General features: G+C 39.1%; 1 protein-coding gene across 5 annotated transcripts in view; it reads left to right on the forward strand.

Moving 5' to 3' along the window:
- Positions 1-7,283, forward strand: part of LOC112176301 (12-oxophytodienoate reductase 2) — a 71,971-nt gene extending 64,688 nt beyond the window's left edge. For 3 of the 5 annotated variants that reach the window (XM_040512126.1, XM_024314144.2, XM_024314147.2), the window contains exons 3-5: positions 5,240-5,370; positions 5,942-6,118; positions 6,384-7,283. In XM_040512126.1, the coding sequence (XP_040368060.1) occupies positions 5,240-5,370; positions 5,942-6,118; positions 6,384-6,976 (901 nt within the window). In that variant the 3' untranslated portion in view covers positions 6,977-7,283. Of the gene's footprint in view, positions 1-2,924; positions 3,058-4,629; positions 4,684-4,979; positions 5,121-5,239; positions 5,371-5,941; positions 6,119-6,383 lie in introns of those variants that run through there. The other 2 variants (XM_024314150.2, XM_024314142.2) reach the window with 2 other exon arrangements.
- Positions 7,284-21,736: the final 14,453 nt, after the last annotated feature.

Consider the following 21,736-nt stretch of genomic DNA (forward strand, 5'->3'; position numbering starts at 1 on the left):
TTATGGTTGACATACTAGATCGAGACCCAAACGGTGAAGGAAATAGTTGAAATTTTGACCATAACCATTTTTTCTTGTCTTGATAACATCCAACGGTCGATTTCGATAAAATCTATTTCCGCCACCTTGTTGCTTATGGATGGTGTATTTTCTTATACAACTAATAAACAAGTTGGACCACATTAGTAGGTATATAGGGATTTTGTGTGATCTTAAAAATCAAAATTGGAAATTGATAAATCGATCCATATCGTCAAACGGTGACACCTTAGTAACACTATATTTGTTTATTACATTCCTATAAGAGCAGCCTCATCAAGACATAAGACTTTGGGAAAACCGACCATTTTGATGCATTGATTGAGATATTTTATACTCATTTTCATAATATTATCCGTTTTTGACTTTGATTCAACAGCGATCCACTCTGTTAACCATAATGTCTTCATTATTATTGACCCTAAAATATAATTTGCCAATCTGTAATTAATACTATTTGGCCCCGTTTGGTTAATTAGTAGGAATGTCAAAATAGGAAAAAGATTTACTTTATTTTCTAGACAGATATGGAATAGAATATGTTTTGGTATTTCCATGTGAGTATCTGGAATATTTTCCGGATTTAATTTTCCATTTCTATTGTAGTGTTTGGTAAGTCATAAGAATGAAATATAAAATTATAATTTTTAACAACGCCCTTTTACTAATTAAAGTACAGATCAACTTATAAGGAATATTGGTGGGAGAATATAAATTTTTTATAGGGATAATTAATGTAATTTTGTCTTTGACAATGGGAAATGGAAATAGAATACCACTCCCTGATTAGGTAATTCTATTCAGACATTATGAGAGAGTCAATTTCCAGTCAGATCTCATGTTTTATTTTCTTTTCAATCTCTAATTACAACCAAATGACACATCTGAATGGAAAATGATATTAATTCTCATTCCATACCATGATCTTCTGCCATCCAAACGGGACATAAGAGCATTTCAAGACCATTTCTCATATGATATACCTCTATTACTCATGTCTAAAAACTCAAGGGACTTGATATTCACAGTTAGTTTTTCTAAACACTTAAATGTTAAATTTATAAATAAAATTTAATCAAGTCAATGTCTTATTAGAAAATTTAATTTTTTTAATCTTTCTTTCTATTTTATTTCTATGTCACTAATATGGTCGAAACGAAAACAATAACTAATAAATCAAAACAAATTCAGTTTATTACTTTATTATATATTTAAAAAAGAAGAAGAGAATAAGGTGTAACAAAAAAAAAAAAAAGTCATCGAAATAAAAAAAAAAAAAAAAAAATTAGGATAAGCACAAAGCTAACGCCCAGCCCCTGCACCCGTGTTTTTGTTTTTTTTTTGTTTTTTCTTCCCTTCTTCTTCTTTGATTAAAAGGATTGAGGTCTGCAAGGAACGCACTGCCAGCAGCTTGCCCGGAATTCTCCCGCCGTCATCCCACCATCCTCAACCCAACCGCCACCTTCCATCGACTGCGTCGATCTCTACGGTCACCTAACCTTGCCCTTATCGATCAGCCCTTAATCCCCTCATGCCGGATCTCAACCCCATCAACCTGCCATTCCAAGTCTCCCACACAAGGATTGCCCGGAGAAGATGGCGTCCTAGAAACTAAAGAGCTGAAGGTGAGAAAAAGTTTTCAAGAATGTAGCTAGAGAGAATGGGTTGTGGTGATGGGTGACGAGCACGGTGACGAACACAGGCTACAGAACTTGATCCAAGATCTCCCTCTTATCATCACAGGTAATCACAGGTGTAGAGATTGGCTCATCATTTCACTTGGGTCTGCTCTGGGTAAAACCCAATTCACCCAAAATCGATTTACCCTATAACTGGGTAAAACTCAATTGAGAAACAAATGACCGGGAACAGGGGCATGTGATTGAAATAAGTAGGCACGTGAAACTCATGTGCGTGGACCCAAAAAGCCCGAGCATTACTTGCTCGGAGCATGGAAGACGTTCTCATTGATAACTCGTTTTCAAAGAAAGACAAAATCTTACGGCCACCGGTCAAGTCAACACTGGCAGCTCTCGGTAAATACTTCTAGGGATGGCAATGGGGAGGGTAGGGTAAGGGGATTAAGTTACCATCCCCATACCCGACTTCATTCTCCATCCCCTTACCCGCCCCAATCCCCGTAATAAGATACTGGGGATTCCCCGTCCCCATCCCCATTGGGGATTAGGTCCCTATACCCACCCCAATCCCCGTTAATAATATTACTAATTTATTATATAAAAATTTATACAAATAATTGTGGATTGTAAAATATGTAGTTAAAATCAAACATCAAAATAAAATAAATTTCTTATTTCAATCAAGGAAAATTGACATGTTGAAAAAGATCTTTTATTAAAATAATCATATTTTTTTTTAACATATTTATTAACAGAATTTAAATATTGACAAAAAGATGAAGTTTACATAAATATTTATTTATAAATAATATCAAAAAATAAATAAATATTATTATATATATATATATATATATATTTCAGATAATTCTTATTGGGTGGGTATGGGGATGGGGATCAAAATATCATCCCCGCTCCGTACCCGATTTCAAAATTCGAATACTGGGGATCCCCATCCCCGTTACCCGATTTCCCCTAAATTTCTCCTCGTTAGGGTCGAATACCCAATAGGTACCCTACCCGATGGGGATTTTTGCCATCCCTAAATACTTCCCGGTTCTTAAATCTCCCAAAACCCCAACCCACGTAACTACACACGTCACAGAGCATGGCATCCACAAGTCACAGGCCCACGATGGCCTCGTAAGACTAAAGCAATGACATTATTGGTTCCAATTCCAAACAGCCGACGTTGTCTTCTAGCACACACTCAAACGTATAAAGACCCAATTGTGTCTTCCTTTCATTTTCAGACCAGAACAACTAAAACTCCAAGAACTTGAAGTTACCCAGACTGCAAGATCAGATAGATGGCTAACCAAGCTCCCACACTTCCTCTTCTTACTCTTTACAAAATGGGAAAGTTTGATCTTTCTCACAGGTAAACGTGCTTTAATCTTTCTCTCTGCATTGCATGTTACATTGGTTGATATTATTGCTAAGAGCCCAAGACCAGGTTTTGGTTTTCTCATCTTCCAAATTTGGAATTGGATCATTTTGTTTGTGCATTAGTTGACCATATTGTGATCGAGGTTTTGGTTTGTAAACTCAGAAGATGTGTTTTTGGGAACTCCCAATTGAACAAGGAATGAGAAAGTTTACTGTTTGAGCATGAAAAAGTCTTGCGTTGTGATTGGTTGATCTATTGAGATACCTGCTTAATCTTACTCTACATTATATAATAATGATGTTGCTCAGACCCAAAGGATGTTGGTTTGGATGAATTTGTGTGTTGGGTTTATGATTTGCCATGATATGATCTGGGTTTGGTTGTGTAAAGTTAGAAGACCAGGTGTTTGAGGAAAGTCCCAATTGAGAGAACCAGGAAGATGAAAAAGTTTACTTCTTTTTGTGTATTGTAAATGGAATTTTTCACTGGTAGTCTGGTAGTGTAGCATCTTCTTCAACCAAGGGTTGTTTGCTCTTTTAGTCTGAATGAACAATGGAGATGATAATCTGGAACCTTCATTGGCTGGTTTTGTACTATTGACCTATTGTTATGTAGAATTCGCATATTCACATCACTTCTAAACTTAGATGACCCGTTGTTTGCGGAAAGTCCCAATTGGTGAACAAGGAAAATGAAATGTTGATGCCTAAAAGTCCAGCGGTAGCTGGACCCTAGCTAACGTTGATCCGGTGGGCGGATCGATACTTGTGTTGTTCTCGAAGCTACCGTCACCTGTCAAATGAAATACAATGGGCGTCAGAGGGAGACCGCGCCGGGCGGTCTTCTGCTCTCCGATGCCTAAGTTAGTCAATGTATTTGTGTTGACAAAGTAACAGTAGGTAAGTATTGAATGCGTCCTTAATGAGGAGAGAGGAGAGAACCTTTTATAGGTGAGGAAGAGGTTGATCTTCTCTTTGTTTTCGATGTGGGACTGACATGCTTCAGTTCCCAGTTTCAGAAGCTTCTGATGCCATCTTGGCGTGGCGCGTGGCGGCGCGTCGGCGGCGATCTGGAGGTGGTCCGACGCCGAGGCCATAGCCTGTCTGGCGGTGTGTCTGCATGTCATTCCTTTAGTTGGAATTAGTACCTTTGGCGGTACAATGAGCGTGGCCCATTATAGCTAATTATGCTTGCAAATGTACATACATGTCCATGAAAAAAGTTGACTGCTTTTGTGTTTTTTCAAATTAGTTTAGCTATGCTCTTTACTTGTAGCTTAGCTTACATCACTTCAAACGTATGATTCACTAGTAGTTTTGCATCTTCTGCCACCATGCATTTATTTGATCTTTAAGTTTGGATGAACAATCGAGGCCATACTTTCAAACATTGGAGATCGATTTCAAAAGGCCAAATTCTTGTTATATCTTTGTAACTAGAACATTGCAAATATTATATGAGGTCAGCAGTACTGAAAGGACAGAAATTAGAATCAATAATCTTCACATCTTGATACAATTTATCTGCATAGATGATTACTACGACTGACACATTAATAATCAGTTGATGTTTCCGCCAGACGGGGATGGTACATTTGTGGGGAGTGAAGCCAGAAGGGTTCATTACAACTGAACTGTCGCTTTGAATTCATCGTTAAATTTCTATTCAATTTATTAGGAATAGTATTGCCCTTCCTCCTTGAGCATTTCATAATCCAATCCGGTTTATGTTTGGTAATGTTTCATATTTTGTTTGGCTTAGATAATATGATAATAGTTTCAAGAGCTAGTTATGTTATTTCTTTCAAACTTGTCACTGGTCATATAGATGTAATTTCATAGATACTGCCAGTGTCCAGTACGACAATATTGATGGTTGTATTAATAAATGTTTAATTTGTTTATTTATTCCAGAGTTGTTTTAGCGCCATTGACTAGACAGCGATCATATGGAAATGTTCCCCAGCCACATGCGATCTTATATTACTCTCAGAGAACATCTAAAGGAGGTCTTCTCATAACTGAAGCCACTGGAGTTTCTGACACAGCACAAGGGTAACTTTAAGAATAGCTATCAAGTTTCTTTCTGTAAAATCTTTAATCACAAGATGCAGTAGAATTTGCAACTTCCCATTGAAAATTTTGATCGCTTTTTGTTTCTTTCATATGTGAAGGTATCCAGATACTCCTGGTATATGGACAAAGGAGCAAGTTGAAGCATGGAAACCCATTGTCAATGCTGTACATGCTAAAGGGGGTATCTTCTTCTGTCAGATTGTGCATGTGGGGAGGGTTTCAAATACTGGTGCGTTCCTGACTTATACCTTTATGACTTGACTTTATCGTAGAAACCCTTGTGAGCATAAATGACTAATTAGACTAGTGAAGCATTTGAAAGCTAATTGTTCTTCCTTGGGTTTTTTTTGTGTGTGTGTGCGATAGGGGTTTGGCTTCCTTACGTTATCGGGAAAACAGAAAGTTTCAAGGTGGATGAAGTTTGATAAATTAAAATAACTTAGAATTTAGAACTAGTGTAGCATCTACTAGGCCTCATAACAAGTGAATGACTGTGGCTGATGATATCTTGTTTCTCTGTTTGCGGTATATTATGGTTTCTTAAGATCTCAGATTGGTATTATGGAACCATTTATGCCAACTCAGCCCGGAGAATGTGAAAGATGGATATGTTTGATTGGGTCCAGAGAACCTGCATGCATAGTATCTGATTTTACTGAATGATCTAAAGCTATCCTATTATAAACTTTTATTTCACCAATGTTGCTTCTGCTATGGGGTTGTTATAGATCAATCAATTTGATATACTTCAATAAAATCTGTTGTGTGCTCATGGTGATTGTATCCCTCTTTACTTGTAGGCTTTCAGCCAAATGGGCAGGTTCCCATCTCTTCTACTGACAAGCCCCTAACCCCCCAAGTACGATCTAATGGCATTGATGTTGCGCAATTCACACCTCCAAGACGATTAAGGACAGATGAAATTCCTCAAATTGTCAATGATTTTAGACTTGCTGCAAGGAATGCTATGGAAGCTGGTAATCTTTTTTAAGTTAAATTTTAAATTTTCCATGTCCTTTTACAGAAACGTATTATATCAAAGTCTTCCTTATATGTCTTGTTAGAAGATAAAAAAGCTGTAGTACGAAAATAAAATGTATAAGTGTTCTAGGAATAACAATTTCTTACTTTCACTTCGTTATATGATCAATAAGTTATCATCTTCTCTTCGTTTTGGTTTTGGGGAATGACAAATTTCAAAAGTCTTCGTCACACTTATATTATTGTTTGTCTATTTTATAGGCTTTGATGGGGTTGAAATTCATGGCGCCCATGGCTACCTTATCGATCAGTTTTTAAAAGATCAAGTAAATGATCGAACAGACCAATATGGTGGATCTCTAGAAAAGCGTTGCCGATTTGCACTAGACATTGTTGAAGCTGTTGTCAATGAGATAGGAGCAGATAAAGTTGGAATTAGATTATCTCCATTTGCTGACTATATGGAATCCGGAGATTCTAATCCAAAAGAATTGGGCCTTTATCTAGTCAATTCCTTGAACAAATATCGAATCCTGTACTGCCACATGGTTGAGCCAAGAATGAAGACACTTGGAGAAAAAAGTGAATGTCCCCAGAGTCTCGTACCCATGAGAAAGGCTTTCAATGGTACCTTCATTGCTGCTGGTGGTTTTGACAGGAAAGATGGGAACAATGCTGTGGCTGAGGGCCGTGCAGATCTTATCGCTTTTGGTCGTTGGTTCTTGGCTAATCCAGATTTGCCAAAGAGATTTGAGCTTAATGCTCCTCTAAATAAGTACAACAGAGATACATTCTACATATCTGATCCGGTTCTTGGTTACACTGATTATCCATTTCTTGACAGCACTGCTTGAGTTTCCAGCTGAGTATGGGAAGCTTGAACTCACTTATATATTATTCCTGCATTGGTCTGCTTTAAAGTTTTCCTGTTACTTTTCTTTCATGGTATGTACAATTATAATACCAAGGGGCAGCGGCTGGTTGACAGACTGTAGAGTTCTCAGTTGGTATAGTGTAGCTGTTTGATATTGTAAGTTGTACCAGACTCTTCAAGTGCCCTGTCAAGTGTCTTAGCGTAGCTTGTGGCTACGTGAAGATGCAAACTGATTGTAGCCTTGTAGAAGATGATTTTAATAAAAATGGCCCGTCTTTTGACTTGTACCAACTACTGGATAACCTGTTTGTGTGTATCTTAATTATGAGAGATACGTGAGGAAATTATAACTTCTGAAATCTGAACTTTGCTGTTGACTGTGCTCAACTTGATTTTATTGTTTGCATTAACTTTAATTGAAAATACATTATAAGGTAAAACTAAACGTTGAGAATCCATGCCAGTCCTATAACTTCTACTCTTGCATGATCATTATTCTTCATCATCATATTGGTTCAAAGCCCTGTATGAAGATGAAGTTTTATCTTTCCTGGTGATTGGTGAGCTTTCTGGCTAAGTTTTTTGAAGTTTAACTTGGAAAGAATTATGGATTGTGAATTTGGGCAGGTCTAGACTGTGGAAATGGTGAGATAGCAAGCAAATGTCTCTTCCAGATTCCAGATACACATGAACCAGTCGGATTATTTCACAGGTAGATGTTCCTCTTCACTCTCTACTCATTGGTCGAACTGTAGTTTCCCTGAAATTGTAAGAGGTTGGGACATTTCATTTCCTGAGGAACTGCCATGTGCTCTGCTGGTTGGAAATTCATGGATCGGTTTATGCAATTAGGCAAGTTGGGAGGGAATTATATTAGGTAAGTAGGGGATTTTTGGTTCCTGGTGCCAACTGAAGGTATAAAGACACACCTGTGCCTGCTAATCATATATTTTTATACAAAAAAAATGAAAAACCAACTGAGAAACCAAATAGATCAGATAATACGTAGAGGATAGGACTCTTATATGTCTGCTCATGCTCCCACAACTCCTCTCCTTACGATCCTTACAAATTAGGAAAATTCAATTTTTCTCGTTGGGAATTAGTCTTCTCTACGTTTCACATTATATTGTTAGGTCTATAATTGCATAGTAATTTTTCTCCTACTCTTACTTTTCTGCTTAATCCTTGTATTGTTTTCTTTATATTTATATTAAATCATGCTAGGAAATTAAGTGAAGGCTCGGAAACGCATCCAAACGTTGAACATTGCACATTTTTCCGTCAAATCCAAATGAAGCCAAGCCAAAAGGAAGAAAGAAGCAAAACACACTAGAAGATGAAAAAGTTCCTTGCAGGAAATCAGCCGGATTCCGGCAACCTTCCGAAGGCACAAGAAGGCGGAGCAACACACTTTCCGATGGAGTCAAGGAAGAATCAAGGTTGGAGGAAGAAAAGAGAAAAAAATGGCACAATTCAAGAAGCCGGAAAAAACAGCTTGCTGTGGCATGGTGGTGGAGCAGCCAATAACGGCTAGTTTGACATGGAGGGAAACTTTGGTCAAAGTTGTATTTAAATTTAAATGTAAAAGAGAAGATGACAAGTGGTCCATTTTTTTTTTGACCAGGATCCAATTTTTATGTTTACATGTTTTGTCTAGTACATCTCCACCACTTTTGATCTTCAGTTCTTCACCCTCCATTCATCACCGTAGGCCTTTAAATATATCATCTCCCATTCTTGCCATCTACTTCCATTTTACTCTCTCATTTTTCACACAAAAACTCTCTCTTTTCTCTCTAGTTCATAGTTTAGTTCTAGTTCTAGTTTATAGTTTTAGAGCTTTTGTGCAAGAGAAAGGTGTGTAGCTACTTGAGTTTCACCAAAACCAAAGCATTTACACACTTTGATCCATCACTACTCTTGTTTTCACACATTTAGGCCTTATTATTCATTATTCTTGAATTTTGTGTATGCGTATGGTGTTTTGGGTTGTAAAAATCAAAAATATCATACCTTGAGGCAATTATCTCATCATCTAGTATCTAGGAAGAGAGCCCTAGGTCCTGGTTTAGTTCAAAAAAGAACCAAACTCGTGGGTATACTCATCATTCTCTACTCTTTCCTCTCTTTAACTTGTTGTTTATGATGTTTATGGCTTGTTGTCACAACCCAACCTCCATGACTAATGTAGAGGTTAAAAAAAAAAACTGAAATCAGACTAAGGCATTTTTTTTTTGAAGTATGAACAGATCTGTGAGCACCAAAGAAACACAAGCAAACTGGACGTTTTCAAACTCTAACTTAACAACATGTTTCTAACCTTCACTGAACAAGACTTTTTACCAAAAATGCCAAAGGAACACTTCTCAAACAGCTTTTCTAAAATTTGAGAGAAAAGTGATACATCTTACAAGCTCAAAAGAGCAACTTGCTTACAAAGTTTTCCACTACAAAAGAATGCTCCAGGTTAACACTTCAGTTACAACATATGTACAATGCAAAAGCAAAAAGAACAAAAATTCTGGAATGATGAACATCCAGCACCGAGGAGTAATCATTTAAACAAGGAAAGCAAAGTCCAGCACACACTTCACAAGCAAAACAAAGCTCTAAACATTTTCTGCTCAAGACAATTCTGGTATTTCACTAACACGTCCACTCATGGACTCCTTTCCTGAAAATCACAACAAGAACATAGGCAATGAGCTTCACAAGCTCAGTAGGTACGACAAAACAATCAATAAGCTAAGATTCTAATTTAGAATGCACTTGGAATGTGAAAGAAGAACAGTATGCTAAATGGTAGCAAGTGAAATTAAACCTTAAAAGCTGCTGCTTAAAACAATTGGAATGGAAACAATGACACAGTCAATATAAAGTTATGACATAAGGCTCAGATTTACATCAAAGACACTATTCAGCTTAAATCAATTCAATGAACAACTGAACAAGAAGAGAAAAGTAAGCTGAAAACCAAGAATTTCTTGATAAATACTCATCCACTTTGGAAAAGTAAAACCCGTCAAAATCCAACTAAAATAGCAATAAGACCATAAAGCCTTTTTGCTTCGGTTACTATGTTCCAAATTCAGAAATCTTTTTCTTTCCTTGGCTGTAACTTTCAGCAACAATGGTTTAAAACTCTTAACTCAAATCCCAACAAAATCCTTGAAAATCCTTCTTTTTTTTTCCGGTTAGGGCCCATTGCTCTCATTAAGGCCACCGAGCACACCCCGTACAAGCGGATCCTGATCAGGTTTTGGGTCTTTCACCCTAGGGAGGCACAATCCCACTAGGCCAAAAAAGTTAACAGACAACGGACCAAATTCGTTGTGTGATTTGGACGATCTCCGTTGTGTATCGGAGCGTTGTGTGATGAAAAATGGCACAACGGTGGAAACCCGTTGTGTGAATCACAAATAGTCAACACTTATTTGGTTAAAACTGTTGTGCCTTCTGTTTGGACCCAAAATGAGCATTTTGGCCTGACAAGGCATGTGTTGGAGAAATTGAGCCAATGTCAGTGGCTCAAGCTATATATTGTCGACAAGTTCAAAATATATTATTTAAAGGCTAAATAAAGCCTACTATGGAGAATTATGCGAGCTGTAAGAAAAGGAAATGATGGAAGCATGGAAATGAAAAGTCAACTTTAGCACATTTTCCTACTTCGGCTAGGAGAAACCGAGCTAAACATGGAAAGAGGGGCGGAAGACTAACCAAACAAGATCCAAATAAGCTGAAAATTTCCAGATTAATACTAGACATCCCAAGGATAATTTCTTATGAAGAGTGTAAGATCTAGTTTCAAGTGGAAAGCCTTCAAATAATCAGTCCAATTTTCTACAGAAGCAAAACTGGAAAACTGGACCTGTGAGGAGTCCAGCAGCATTTCCGGCCCAACTATATGGAATTAAGTTCTGAAATTTCATCACAATGATCTACACTCATTGTGGATCATTTTATATGAAGGAGTCGAAGACCCATTATGACTTCTTCGTGGAGATATAATTGAAGGAATAAAAGAGCCGAAAGTGATTCAAAATCACTCCAAAACTCATCATTTCTATCTCCATTTAGTGTTCCATTATCTCCATTTAGTGATCCATTATCTCCATTTAGTGCTCCACTATCTCCAATTAGTGCTCCACTATCATTTGTTTAAGGCCAACCACTTTGCCTATAAATAAAGGTTACAATGAAACACACCAACACAGATTCACAACAAACATCTCTAAGATGATCTAAGTTCTCTCTAGAGCAACCTCTCTAAGAGCAACTCCTCTCCTTCTCTTTCTCTTACCGGTGATCACATTCCTAGTCCTAGTCTTCTCAGAAGCCGACTTTCAGTGCCACCAAACCCTCTGTCAACGTACTTCCACTACTAGAATTATGTTATTAGACATCGCATGTTTTAAATCGGTCAGACTTGCCCACGATGTAAAAAAGTAATCTAACATCGTTTTACGAAAATACCGATTTAAATGTATATTATTAACATCGGTTCTTAAAATGACTGGTGTTAAAAATTTTGTTTGAAAATTTGCGGGATGTTTAAGTATAATGTATTTGAGAGAGATTGATGAGAGAGATGTGTTCTTATTATTGAGAATAGGAGCCCTATATATAGGGATTACAAAGTGCTAGTTCTAATGTTACAAGGAATACCAATCCGTGTAGGATTGGGAAATCTAGAATCTTCTCTCCTATTGCTACTCCTAGTTTGATAAGGCACACTAAATCGATATTCCTTCAACACTCCCCCTTGTGCCGCTTCAAACTTGGTGGTGACGCTTCATCCGTTGCCTCGTTAAAAACCTTGCCAGGTAACAAAAACCCTGTGGGATAAAAATAACCCTGGTCGAAGGACAAAAAGAGCACAACACGTCCTTCACTCTTCGAGATCGAACATGTAGACATCATAACTCCCCCTGATGTCGATATCTCCCCCTGATTGCTATAATCGTGGGAGTTCGGATAACTTTCTCAATCCGATGCTCTTCACATGTTTCTCGAAGGTGGATTTAGGTAACGACTTAGTGAATAAGTCTGCTACATTATCCTCTGATCGGATTTGATTCACTTCAATCTTTAGGAGTGATTGTTGTTGCTGATTATAAAAGAACTTAGGCGATATATGCTTGGTGTTGTCGCCCTTGATGAAACCTAACTTCATTTGTTCAATACAAGCTGCATTATCCTCATAAATGCATGTAGGTTCATTTGTGGTAGACTTCAAACCACAACTTCCTTGAATGTGTCGAATTACGGACCTTAGCCATACACATTCACGTACAGCTTCATGTAGAGCAATAATCTCTGCATGATTTGAGGAAGTAGCAACAAGGGTCTGTTTTGTAGACCTCCAAGATATCGCAGTGCTTCCCATGGTAAAGACATAACCAGTTTGGGAGCGACCTTTGTGAGGGTCAGAGAGGTACCCTGCATCAGCAAAACCCATCAAGACATCATTGTCGTTTTGATGGAGGGAGATAGGAGAATGCCGGCCACCATGAGCGGTGGCGGCGCCGGCGGCGGCAACATGGCCGGCGGCCATTCCATGGACGGGGGCGTTTTGCCTCTTGGGGTCCAATCCCAATTTTCCGTCATTCCTTTTCTCTCTGTAGGGATAGAATAGGCCCATATCAATCGTACCTCTTAGGTATCGAAAGATTGTCTTTATACCAATCCAATGGCGGCGTGTTGGCGCAGAGCTATGTCGAGCTAACAAGTTCACTGCGAATGAGATATCCGGTCTTGTGCATTGAGCTAAGTACAATAATGCGCCTATTGCACTCAAATAGGGCACCTCGGCCTCTAATGGTTCTTCGTCCTCATCCCTTGGACGAAACGGATCTTTTCCGGGCTCAAGACTACGGCCGATCATGGGAGTACTCGTAGGCTTTGCTTTATCTTCATTAAAGCGCCTTAGGATTTTCTGAGTATATGCAGACTGATGGATCAAGATTCCATCACTACGGTGCTCGAGTTCTAAACCGAGACAAAACCGTGTTTTCCCAAGATCTTTCATCTCAAATTCGGATTTCAAGTATTTAGCAGTTACCTTCAACTCATCTAGAGTTCCAATTAGGTTCATGTCATCGACATAAACTGCTACGATTGCAAATCTGGAACTTGTTCTTTTAATGAACACGCATGGGCATATTTCATTGTTAATATATCCCTTCCCAATCAAGTAGTCACTTAGACGGTTATACCACATCCGTCCGGATTGTTTTAATCCATATAGTGAGCGTTTTAATCTTATTGAAAACGCGCTCCGTGGTTTAGAGCCACTTGATTTGGGTAATTGAAGTCCATCTGGAACCTTCATATATATCTCTGAATCTAGATCCCCATAGAGATATGCTGTAACCACATCCATAAGCTGCATGTCAAGTTTTTCGGAAACTACCAAACTGACAAGGTAGCGGAACGTTATAACGTCCATTACGGGAGAATATGTCTCCTCGTAGTCAATTCCAGGGCGTTGTGAGAAACCTTGCGCCACAAGGCGGGCTTTGTATCTAACAACCTCGTTTTTCTCATTACGCTTTCTAACAAAGACCCATTTATGGCCAACAGGCTTTACACTTGGGGGTGTCTGCGTTACAGGCCCAAATACCTGTCTCTTTGTTAGTGAATCCAATTCAACCTGGATTGCATCTTTCCATTTAGGCCAATCCGCTCTTTGTTGACATTCTTCAACAGAGCGAGGTTCGATATCATCATATTCTATAATTCCTTTTGCAATATGATATGCAAATGCATCATCAATCGCCATAGAATTTCTATCCATCATCTCATGTACACTAGTGTAATTTATGGAGATCTCTCTATTCTCTGGAGTTGGTTCTGACATTGGAGCGTCCCCCAATGATGTCTCTTGGACATAACCATAATCCGGAATATTCTCATGAGATGGATTATTTACATCGATGATTAATGGATTATTTTGTGCCGAACTCGCTTTCTTTCTTGGGCGAGAATCCATCGAACCTATGGGCCTCCCGCGCTTCTTGGCGGGAGCCGTGGGCCTAGCCACAACGTCACCATCATTGAGAGATGGGACGTTGGCGCCATGCTCATGCATTCTTGAGTTGGCGTCATGTCCTCTACTTTTAGGGACATCAATCCTTGCAGGCACGTTTGCAGCAGGTATGTGTGATCTCGTCACTTTAGCGATATCAGAAAACGCATCAGGCATCGAATCTGCTACGTTCTGAAGATCGAGAATTCTCCGCACTTCAATTTCTGACTGTGCGGTTCGGGGATCAAGATGAGACAGAGTGGGGACAGACCACGACAATTCCTGTCGTTCCTGTTGAACATTGATGTTCTTATCTCCCCCTAACGACGGGAAGACTGTCTCATCGAAGTGACAATCCGCAAATCTAGCGGTAAAGAGATCGCCTGTCAAGGGTTCTATGTAGCGGATAATTGTTGGAGAATCGTATCCAACATAAAGGCCTAATCGTCTTTGAGGACCCATTTTGGTGCGCTGTGGCGGCGCAATAGGCACATAGACTGCACACCCAAATATGCGTAAGTGTGAGACATCAGGCTCATACCCAGTAACCATCTGGGACGCAGAGAAGGGTTGAGTGGCAGTGGGCCTCAGACGAATAAGCACAGCTGCATGCAATATTGCATAGCCCCAAGCAGAAATAGGGAGATTGGTGCGCATCACCAATGCTCGAGCAACCATTTGTAGTCGTTTAATGGTGGCTTCTGCGAGACCATTTTGGGTATGAACATGAGGAACAGGATGTTCAACATCAATCCCAATGGACATGCAATAATCATCAAAAGTCTTTGATGTAAACTCCCCAGCATTGTCTAATCTTATAGACTTAATGGGATGATCAGGGTGGTGAGCCCGTAACTTAATTATTTGTGCTAGGAGTTTAGCAAATGCAGCGTTCCTTGTGGACAATAGCATGACATGTGACCAGCGTGTCGATGCATCAACCAACACCATAAAATATCTAAATGGTCCGCATGGTGGTTGAATAGGTCCACAAATATCACCTTGGATTCTTTGCAAGAATGGTATATTTTCTTTGGTGTCCTTTGCATAGGATGGTCTCGATCCTAACTTTGCTAAAGAGCAGGCTTTGCAGAACGAATGATGGGCTTTGGAAACAACCAATGAGGATTTTGGTTGAGCCATGAAGTCACAATGGACTTTAGAAGTCGAAATTTGAGTCAGAGGAGCAGAGGTGGCGTCAAAGCCACCCTTGAGCCGCAGGGGGATGGCGGCGCCGGCTAGTGGTGGCCGGACTTGAAGGGGGAAGGCACCGTGAGGCACAGGTGCTCCTCCTTGATCCAAATTTCGAGTTTTACTTCCTTTCGTTCTGAAAAAGGGATGTCCGGGTGAAGTCTTTAATATACGGATCATCATGTCACGACCTGGGTGTCCCAAACGGTCGTGCCAAAGCCTATACGTGTCGGAATCCCATAAATCATCTCTCATGACATGGTTGGATTCAATGACTCGAATAGTGGTTGCATACAACCCACTAAAGCGACACATAAGTTTCTCTAATACTCGTTTATGTCCGTAGTCATTAGAGGTGATGCAAAGGAACTCTTGTCCATTCTCACAATGTGTTTCCACATGAAAACCATTGGCTCTTATATCTTTGAAATAATAAAGTTCGAAAAACATGTCTACGACATGAGATAAAATAAATCGATACTTTATTAATAATATCCAATGATGACACCAAAGTTTCGTGACCATAATCTAATCCAATATAAAAATCAAATCGTAGACAAATCGTAGTCACTCTATCCGTTTGGCAATTTCAATTTAGTTGTGACCAGGTAAGGTAAGGCGAGATTTTGGTGGAGCGTTGCTCACTTTTAAAACCGTTCTCTCAGATCAAACCTTGCCTAGACATCACAAGTACTCTTGAGTACGCTTAGAGGGAAAGAGTTAATACAATAAGTCATTTTATTGATATAAGGCATAATTGCCATGACATAATTCTTGGAAAAATAAAAGACTATAAATAAAAATCTGCGGTATTTTGTCTTCATCGCCAGATTTAAAGTCTTTGTGAACTCGAAGTCTTGATCACCATGATGCGACTACCTTCATAGGTACATTGCAAATTCAGGTCCATTGATCAGACGTTCCATATCAGAAATAGACACCATAAAGAGGATTCTCCCTTGATTGAGGCGCATTGGCGCAATATGCATAGTCCCTAGGACTGGTGGCGTTGGAAAGTGGTGCCCATGGCCAACGTTGGCTCCATGGTTTCCAACCCTATTTCCCTCAAAATCACGCCTCCTACGGTCGTGGGATTGTCGCCTTGAGCGATTACCTTCTTGAGCATTTCGATCGTATGGATCATGACGTCGATGGCGACTTTCTCTAGCCATAGGACGATGCTCTTGATAGCTATCTTGAAGCCTATCAAATCTTCTTTTCACAAGTTCATTGCCATGTCTTTCAGTAGTGACCATAGCTTCAATAAGCTGTTGAAAACTTGTGATTCGCCTTGCATTTACATGAGTCCGGAATAAGTCAGAGGACCTCATAGCATAGACGGGGAAGGTATTGAGGGTTTTCTCAATCAATTGGTCTTCTGTGATTGTTTTTCCACAGAGACGCATCATTGCTTTGATGCTGAGAGCTTCCGAATAAAATTGCATGACAGTGTCAAATTCATAGAAGCGAAGATCGTTCCATTCTGCTTCTGTATTCGGAAAAATGGAGTCACGAACATTGCCATATCGTTCTCGAAGCGCATGCCAAAGCTTTATGGCGCTATCCTCATTTATGAACTCAAACTGGAGGTCACTATCCATGTGACGTTTCATAAAGGCAAGTGCCTTGGAATTATCTTTCTCAGTTTGAGGGTCTGGAGCTGTTTCTATAAGACAAAGCTCTTGGATTGTATGCAATAAATCACGGGCAATGAGGTGGATCTCGACATCAGTGACCCAAATTAAGTACCTTTTGCCTGCATAATCCAATGGAACAAAATCGAGTTTGTTTGTGTTTGACATCCTGAAAGATGAAACAAAAACAAGTTAGTTTCGAAGTCAATGCTTCCACGAAAACTAAATAAGATTTCCGAGCTATGCTACCAAGAAATCGATTTCCAAGAATAATTGGATTAGACCGAAACAATGATGTTTAAATGGTCAAAATCTATGCTCACGAACGCTCTTAGTCCGTAGCTTACGAACGCTCTTAGTTCGTTAAATCGATGCTTACGGACGCTCTTAGTCCGAAGTCTTACGAACGCTCTTAGTTCGTTAATTGCGTGAATCCCCACGATTCCGCTTTTCTCAAAAATCGAACCCACGTTATAAGAAAGGTGGGATGTAGAAGAAGGGAGGTTTTCAAGTCCCCGAGAAAAGAAGAAGAAATATAAATTCTGAAATTATAGGAACTTCAAAACTTACTCTTTTGAATACTTACTTGTATTTGGATCACGTGCGTGTCGATGCAGGCGTGATGGAGCGAAGCAATCCGAGTAGATTCTGTTCTGAACAGCTTGTACCTCGATTGGTGTACAGATCTCAATATGACTCCGATAAGGCTGAAATTCGGAGGTTAGATGGAAGAGACAGAGACGAACAACTTTGATGAAGAAAGTTTTTCGATCTGAGCTTCCGAACTAGACGTTTCGAGGCTTGCAAGAAGACGGATGTGCACAGGAACGGGAAAAAGATGCAGTGGGTGTGCGTTGGCTTGTTTGCGCAGCAGGGATGCTTCGGTGGCAGCAGGCTGGAACGCAGGGCTGCAGGGAGGGGGCAGCAGGGGCTGCTGTGCAAGGTTGCAAGCGCACGGGCGCTCGGGCTGCAGCGAAGGCTCGGCTAGCTCGGGCTAGGGGCTGATTTGTGAATGAGTTTTGGTTTTCTGTTTTGTGGTTAGAGTCGTGCTGATAACGTGTTTAAGTATAATGTATTTGAGAGAGATTGATGAGAGAGATGTGTTCTTATTATTGAGAATAGGAGCCCTATATATAGGGATTACAAAGTGCTAGTTCTAATGTTACAAGGAATACCAATCCGTGTAGGATTGGGAAATCTAGAACCTTCTCTCCTATTGCTACTCCTAGTTTGATAAGGCACACTAAATCGATATTCCTTCAACACGGGAACCTATTTTTGCAAAAAGCGCTAAGTTTTTAAGTGAAATGAAGAAGCGGGGAAAACTTTCACACTTAGAAAAAAATTGCGCCCGACCCCAAAACTGAAACAGATCGAAAACCCGACCCCAACTCTCGCTCGACTCCTTCATTCTGAGCTCACCCCAAAACAGATCTCCTCCCAAACTCGATCTCCATTCTCAACCCGACCCCAAAGTTGACCTCCTCCTCCATTCTCTAGCTCAGATCCGGACCCAGCCTCCTCCGCCTTTCTCTGTATCCGCCTCCGACCCCAACCTTAACCCCTCCTCCTTTCTCCTTCTTCGTCTCAGAAACAATGAACACGAAGAACACCCCCACAGAGACCACCGGCGAGTCTCGATTCCTGGGAACCATCTCCGCCTCATCTATTCGAAACCTCCACCCCAGATCCATCTCAACCAAGCACGGAAAATCCTTCTTCAGCCCCAAAATTGCCGCACCAAATGCCGAAAAAGCCCCTTTCACCTAACCCTTACATCCAAGCTGACCACGATTCAGCTTTCGCTACCAAGCCGCTACCAGTACCGTTCGATTTGCCCAAATCTCCGACCTCTGTCGCTCAGAACATTCCGGTGAAGGTACTTAAGAAATGAAGTAGCTTATTTACTACTTTATGTTCTGTAATTTGAAATTAGAGCATGAATTTGGAAAGTTGAGTCTCGAAATTGTTTGATTTGCATAGTTTAACAGGTTGCATGAACTGATTTTTGAAATTTGATACAAATAGGTAGACCTGAGATTTTACTTAGGTGGTAGCCCTCAGTTGAGCTTATAGCTACTAATGTTTTTTTTTTCCTCAAATAAGGTACTAATTTGTTTAGATGTTCTGATATTAATACCACTGGAATTGGAAATAGACCCGAGTATAAATCAGAGTTTGAACTTATTTGAATGAATTCCAATTGTGTTTTTGTTTTTGTGATTTAGGTTTGTTCCGTACTTCATTCAGCCTGGATGTTGATGTTGCATGATGAAGACTTGAAAGGATTACTAATTCAAAGAACATAGGTCTGCAATCCAGCTATTAGATTTCAATTGATGGGCAATTGTTTACAAATGGAAATTTCAGGTTTTACCATGTCATTTTAGTATCTTTATATTCTGCAAAGTTTGTTACTATCGAGTGTCGTTCTTGGCCTCTCATGGAATTTGATTGATATCTTGATGCATTTTCATTTGAACAAAGACAGGAGATGGGATGAGATTGTATCCTCTTTGAAATTGGATGGGAGGAATCTCAATTTTCTGGATTTTCTTCTAAAGCTTGATGCACTCTCTCTGTTTCATTATGAACCGATTTACTTTTATAGGGGACTTGATAAATTGGCTTCAGTGCCAGGTATTGGAGTTAATCCAATAGCTTACCCAAGCCTTTTGGATACTACATTCATATGTTTGGCAAAATTTACGCAAAGTGTGTGGTGTTAACTGCTTAGAAGTTTTTGGTTTCAATTAGATCTGCATCTTCTTACTTGCACATAAGATATTTTGTATTTTAGAGCTTATGAGGTTGAAATTTGCAGATCTCACTATTAATATTGAGGATAACCTACAAATGGAAATGAAGTGCACAAGCCATTCGTGTCAAATGGTAACAAATGTTGATGATGGGCCTGGAGAGAAGAAGATGCTCAAGGAGAGCTATTCTTAATCAATGTCGACAGGTATATACGGTATAGTCACCTTTTCTTTTACAACTTTGTAGATTTGTCATCATATTGCAATTGCACATTGAACTGTTATAATTCAACTAGATTTTGCATATAGGTTGACTGTGCCGATGGTTTCTATTTATCATGAACAAAGACTAAAGTGTGAAGTTTGGTTTCCTTTTTGATTTACAAAGCTTCCATTTTTATTTTTTTGGAAAAATAAGCTGTTCAATATAATTAGATCTTGCTAAATGGTTTGTTAAGTAGGTTAAATTACTGGAACTTCCTCAGACTATATCAATGCAGGCTAACAAGGGAAATTACTGGAACTTCCTCAGATATTTCACCATATAAAGCTTTCTGTCGCATTTGAATGTGGTCGGACTCTATGTCACTCAAGATGGTCATGCCAAGACTCTGATCTTTGATGACCACAAATGGGTAATATTGTTCCACTCAACTTCTCTATGAATGTTTTTGTACTGCATGCTTAACCAGTAAAAAGGATCTTTTAGTTAGTTGTTCTGTATCTAATTAAAGAAACTTTATTTTGGTAATAGTTTCATGCTTAGATTGGTTTGTGCCTTTTTTTTTTTTCCTTCCGTTGGAGAGTTGGTTGTCGAAGCTTTTGCTGCCAGAAAACCATGTTTGACTGATAAAATTTTATATTAGGTGTGTTGATAGCATGATACCTTTTCATGGGTGCGTTTCTATTGTTCATATGATATGAAGTTCACCTTTATGCTTTTCTTATATGCAGGTTCTAAGTAATCCTGAAAAGACACCGATTCATACTTTCCTTTGCAACTATGATTTAAGTGACATGCCGGCTGGTACCAAAGTAAGACGAATCTTTCCTTTTTAACTGTAAATACTAGTGTATCACTAGTTGTTTCACATTGATCGAGGCCTACACTTTCTGTTAAATCCATTAATTTATAAATGGAGAAGAAATATCTTCTGAGACTGCCTAATCTGCACACATGACCTAGACTTGCAATTTGAAAATTTACTTTCAACTTTTCATGGGCTTTTAAGTTGCAGGTTTGCTTTCTTTCTTGTAAATGCTATGCATAGATGAATCACTTCACATGTCCTTTGTCAAATGCTTGATTCTGTAAATTAGCTAGCTGTTATATACGAGATGGATTCTTTGTTTGTATCAAATGCTTGACTTGTTCAGTAGAATACTTGGAAATTACTGTACTTGTTATTTGAAAACTAATTTGCAGAGGGTTCTCTACTGCTTTTCACTCTATATAAAGTTGTTGTTATTAACGTCTCATTCAGTTAAGGACAAAAGGGTATTCTACTGGTGTTTGAGATTTTAACCAAAAGAGACCTCTAATTAATTAGTCTAGGATTACTGAAAGATGCATCTGAAACCACCAAATTTTGCGATCCAATATTGCAGGAAATATTGCTTGTGATCCATAGACAATTAATTATCTATGGTTGCTTTTGCAGGAAATATTGCACTTTGCTTTTGCAATCTCATTCTTTGCATCATTCCCAAGAGGTACGGTTTCTGTGATCCTTTTTTTTCTTTCTGGTATTTACCTTATATCCCCACACAATTATCTACAACTTGAACTCTGCTTATATATTAGATTTATCTTGTGGTTTTAATACAATTAACGTATGGTTAATGTTTTTTTTTTTTTCCTTTCGTCTGCTTTTCTCTTTTGCAGGTTATAGCTGCTATCACTTACCAAATAGTTCCCACTGACCCACAGTACGCTGAGATACCTATTGTTGCTGTCAGTTCAATGTACCAACACAAGGTCTTTCCTCTATGCGTTTGCCATCTCTTATTTGGTTGCTTGTCATTATACTCTTGTTTCATGTAGGGCTGTTGTATCTCTGATAATGTGCTTGCATTTGTAAAAATGGCAACACAGTTATACCCAATGACCACTTCTAGTTTTG

The sequence above is a fragment of the Rosa chinensis genome, chromosome 7 (genome assembly GCF_002994745.2).
Source record: "Rosa chinensis cultivar Old Blush chromosome 7, RchiOBHm-V2, whole genome shotgun sequence".
NCBI lineage: Eukaryota > Viridiplantae > Streptophyta > Magnoliopsida > Rosales > Rosaceae > Rosa > Rosa chinensis.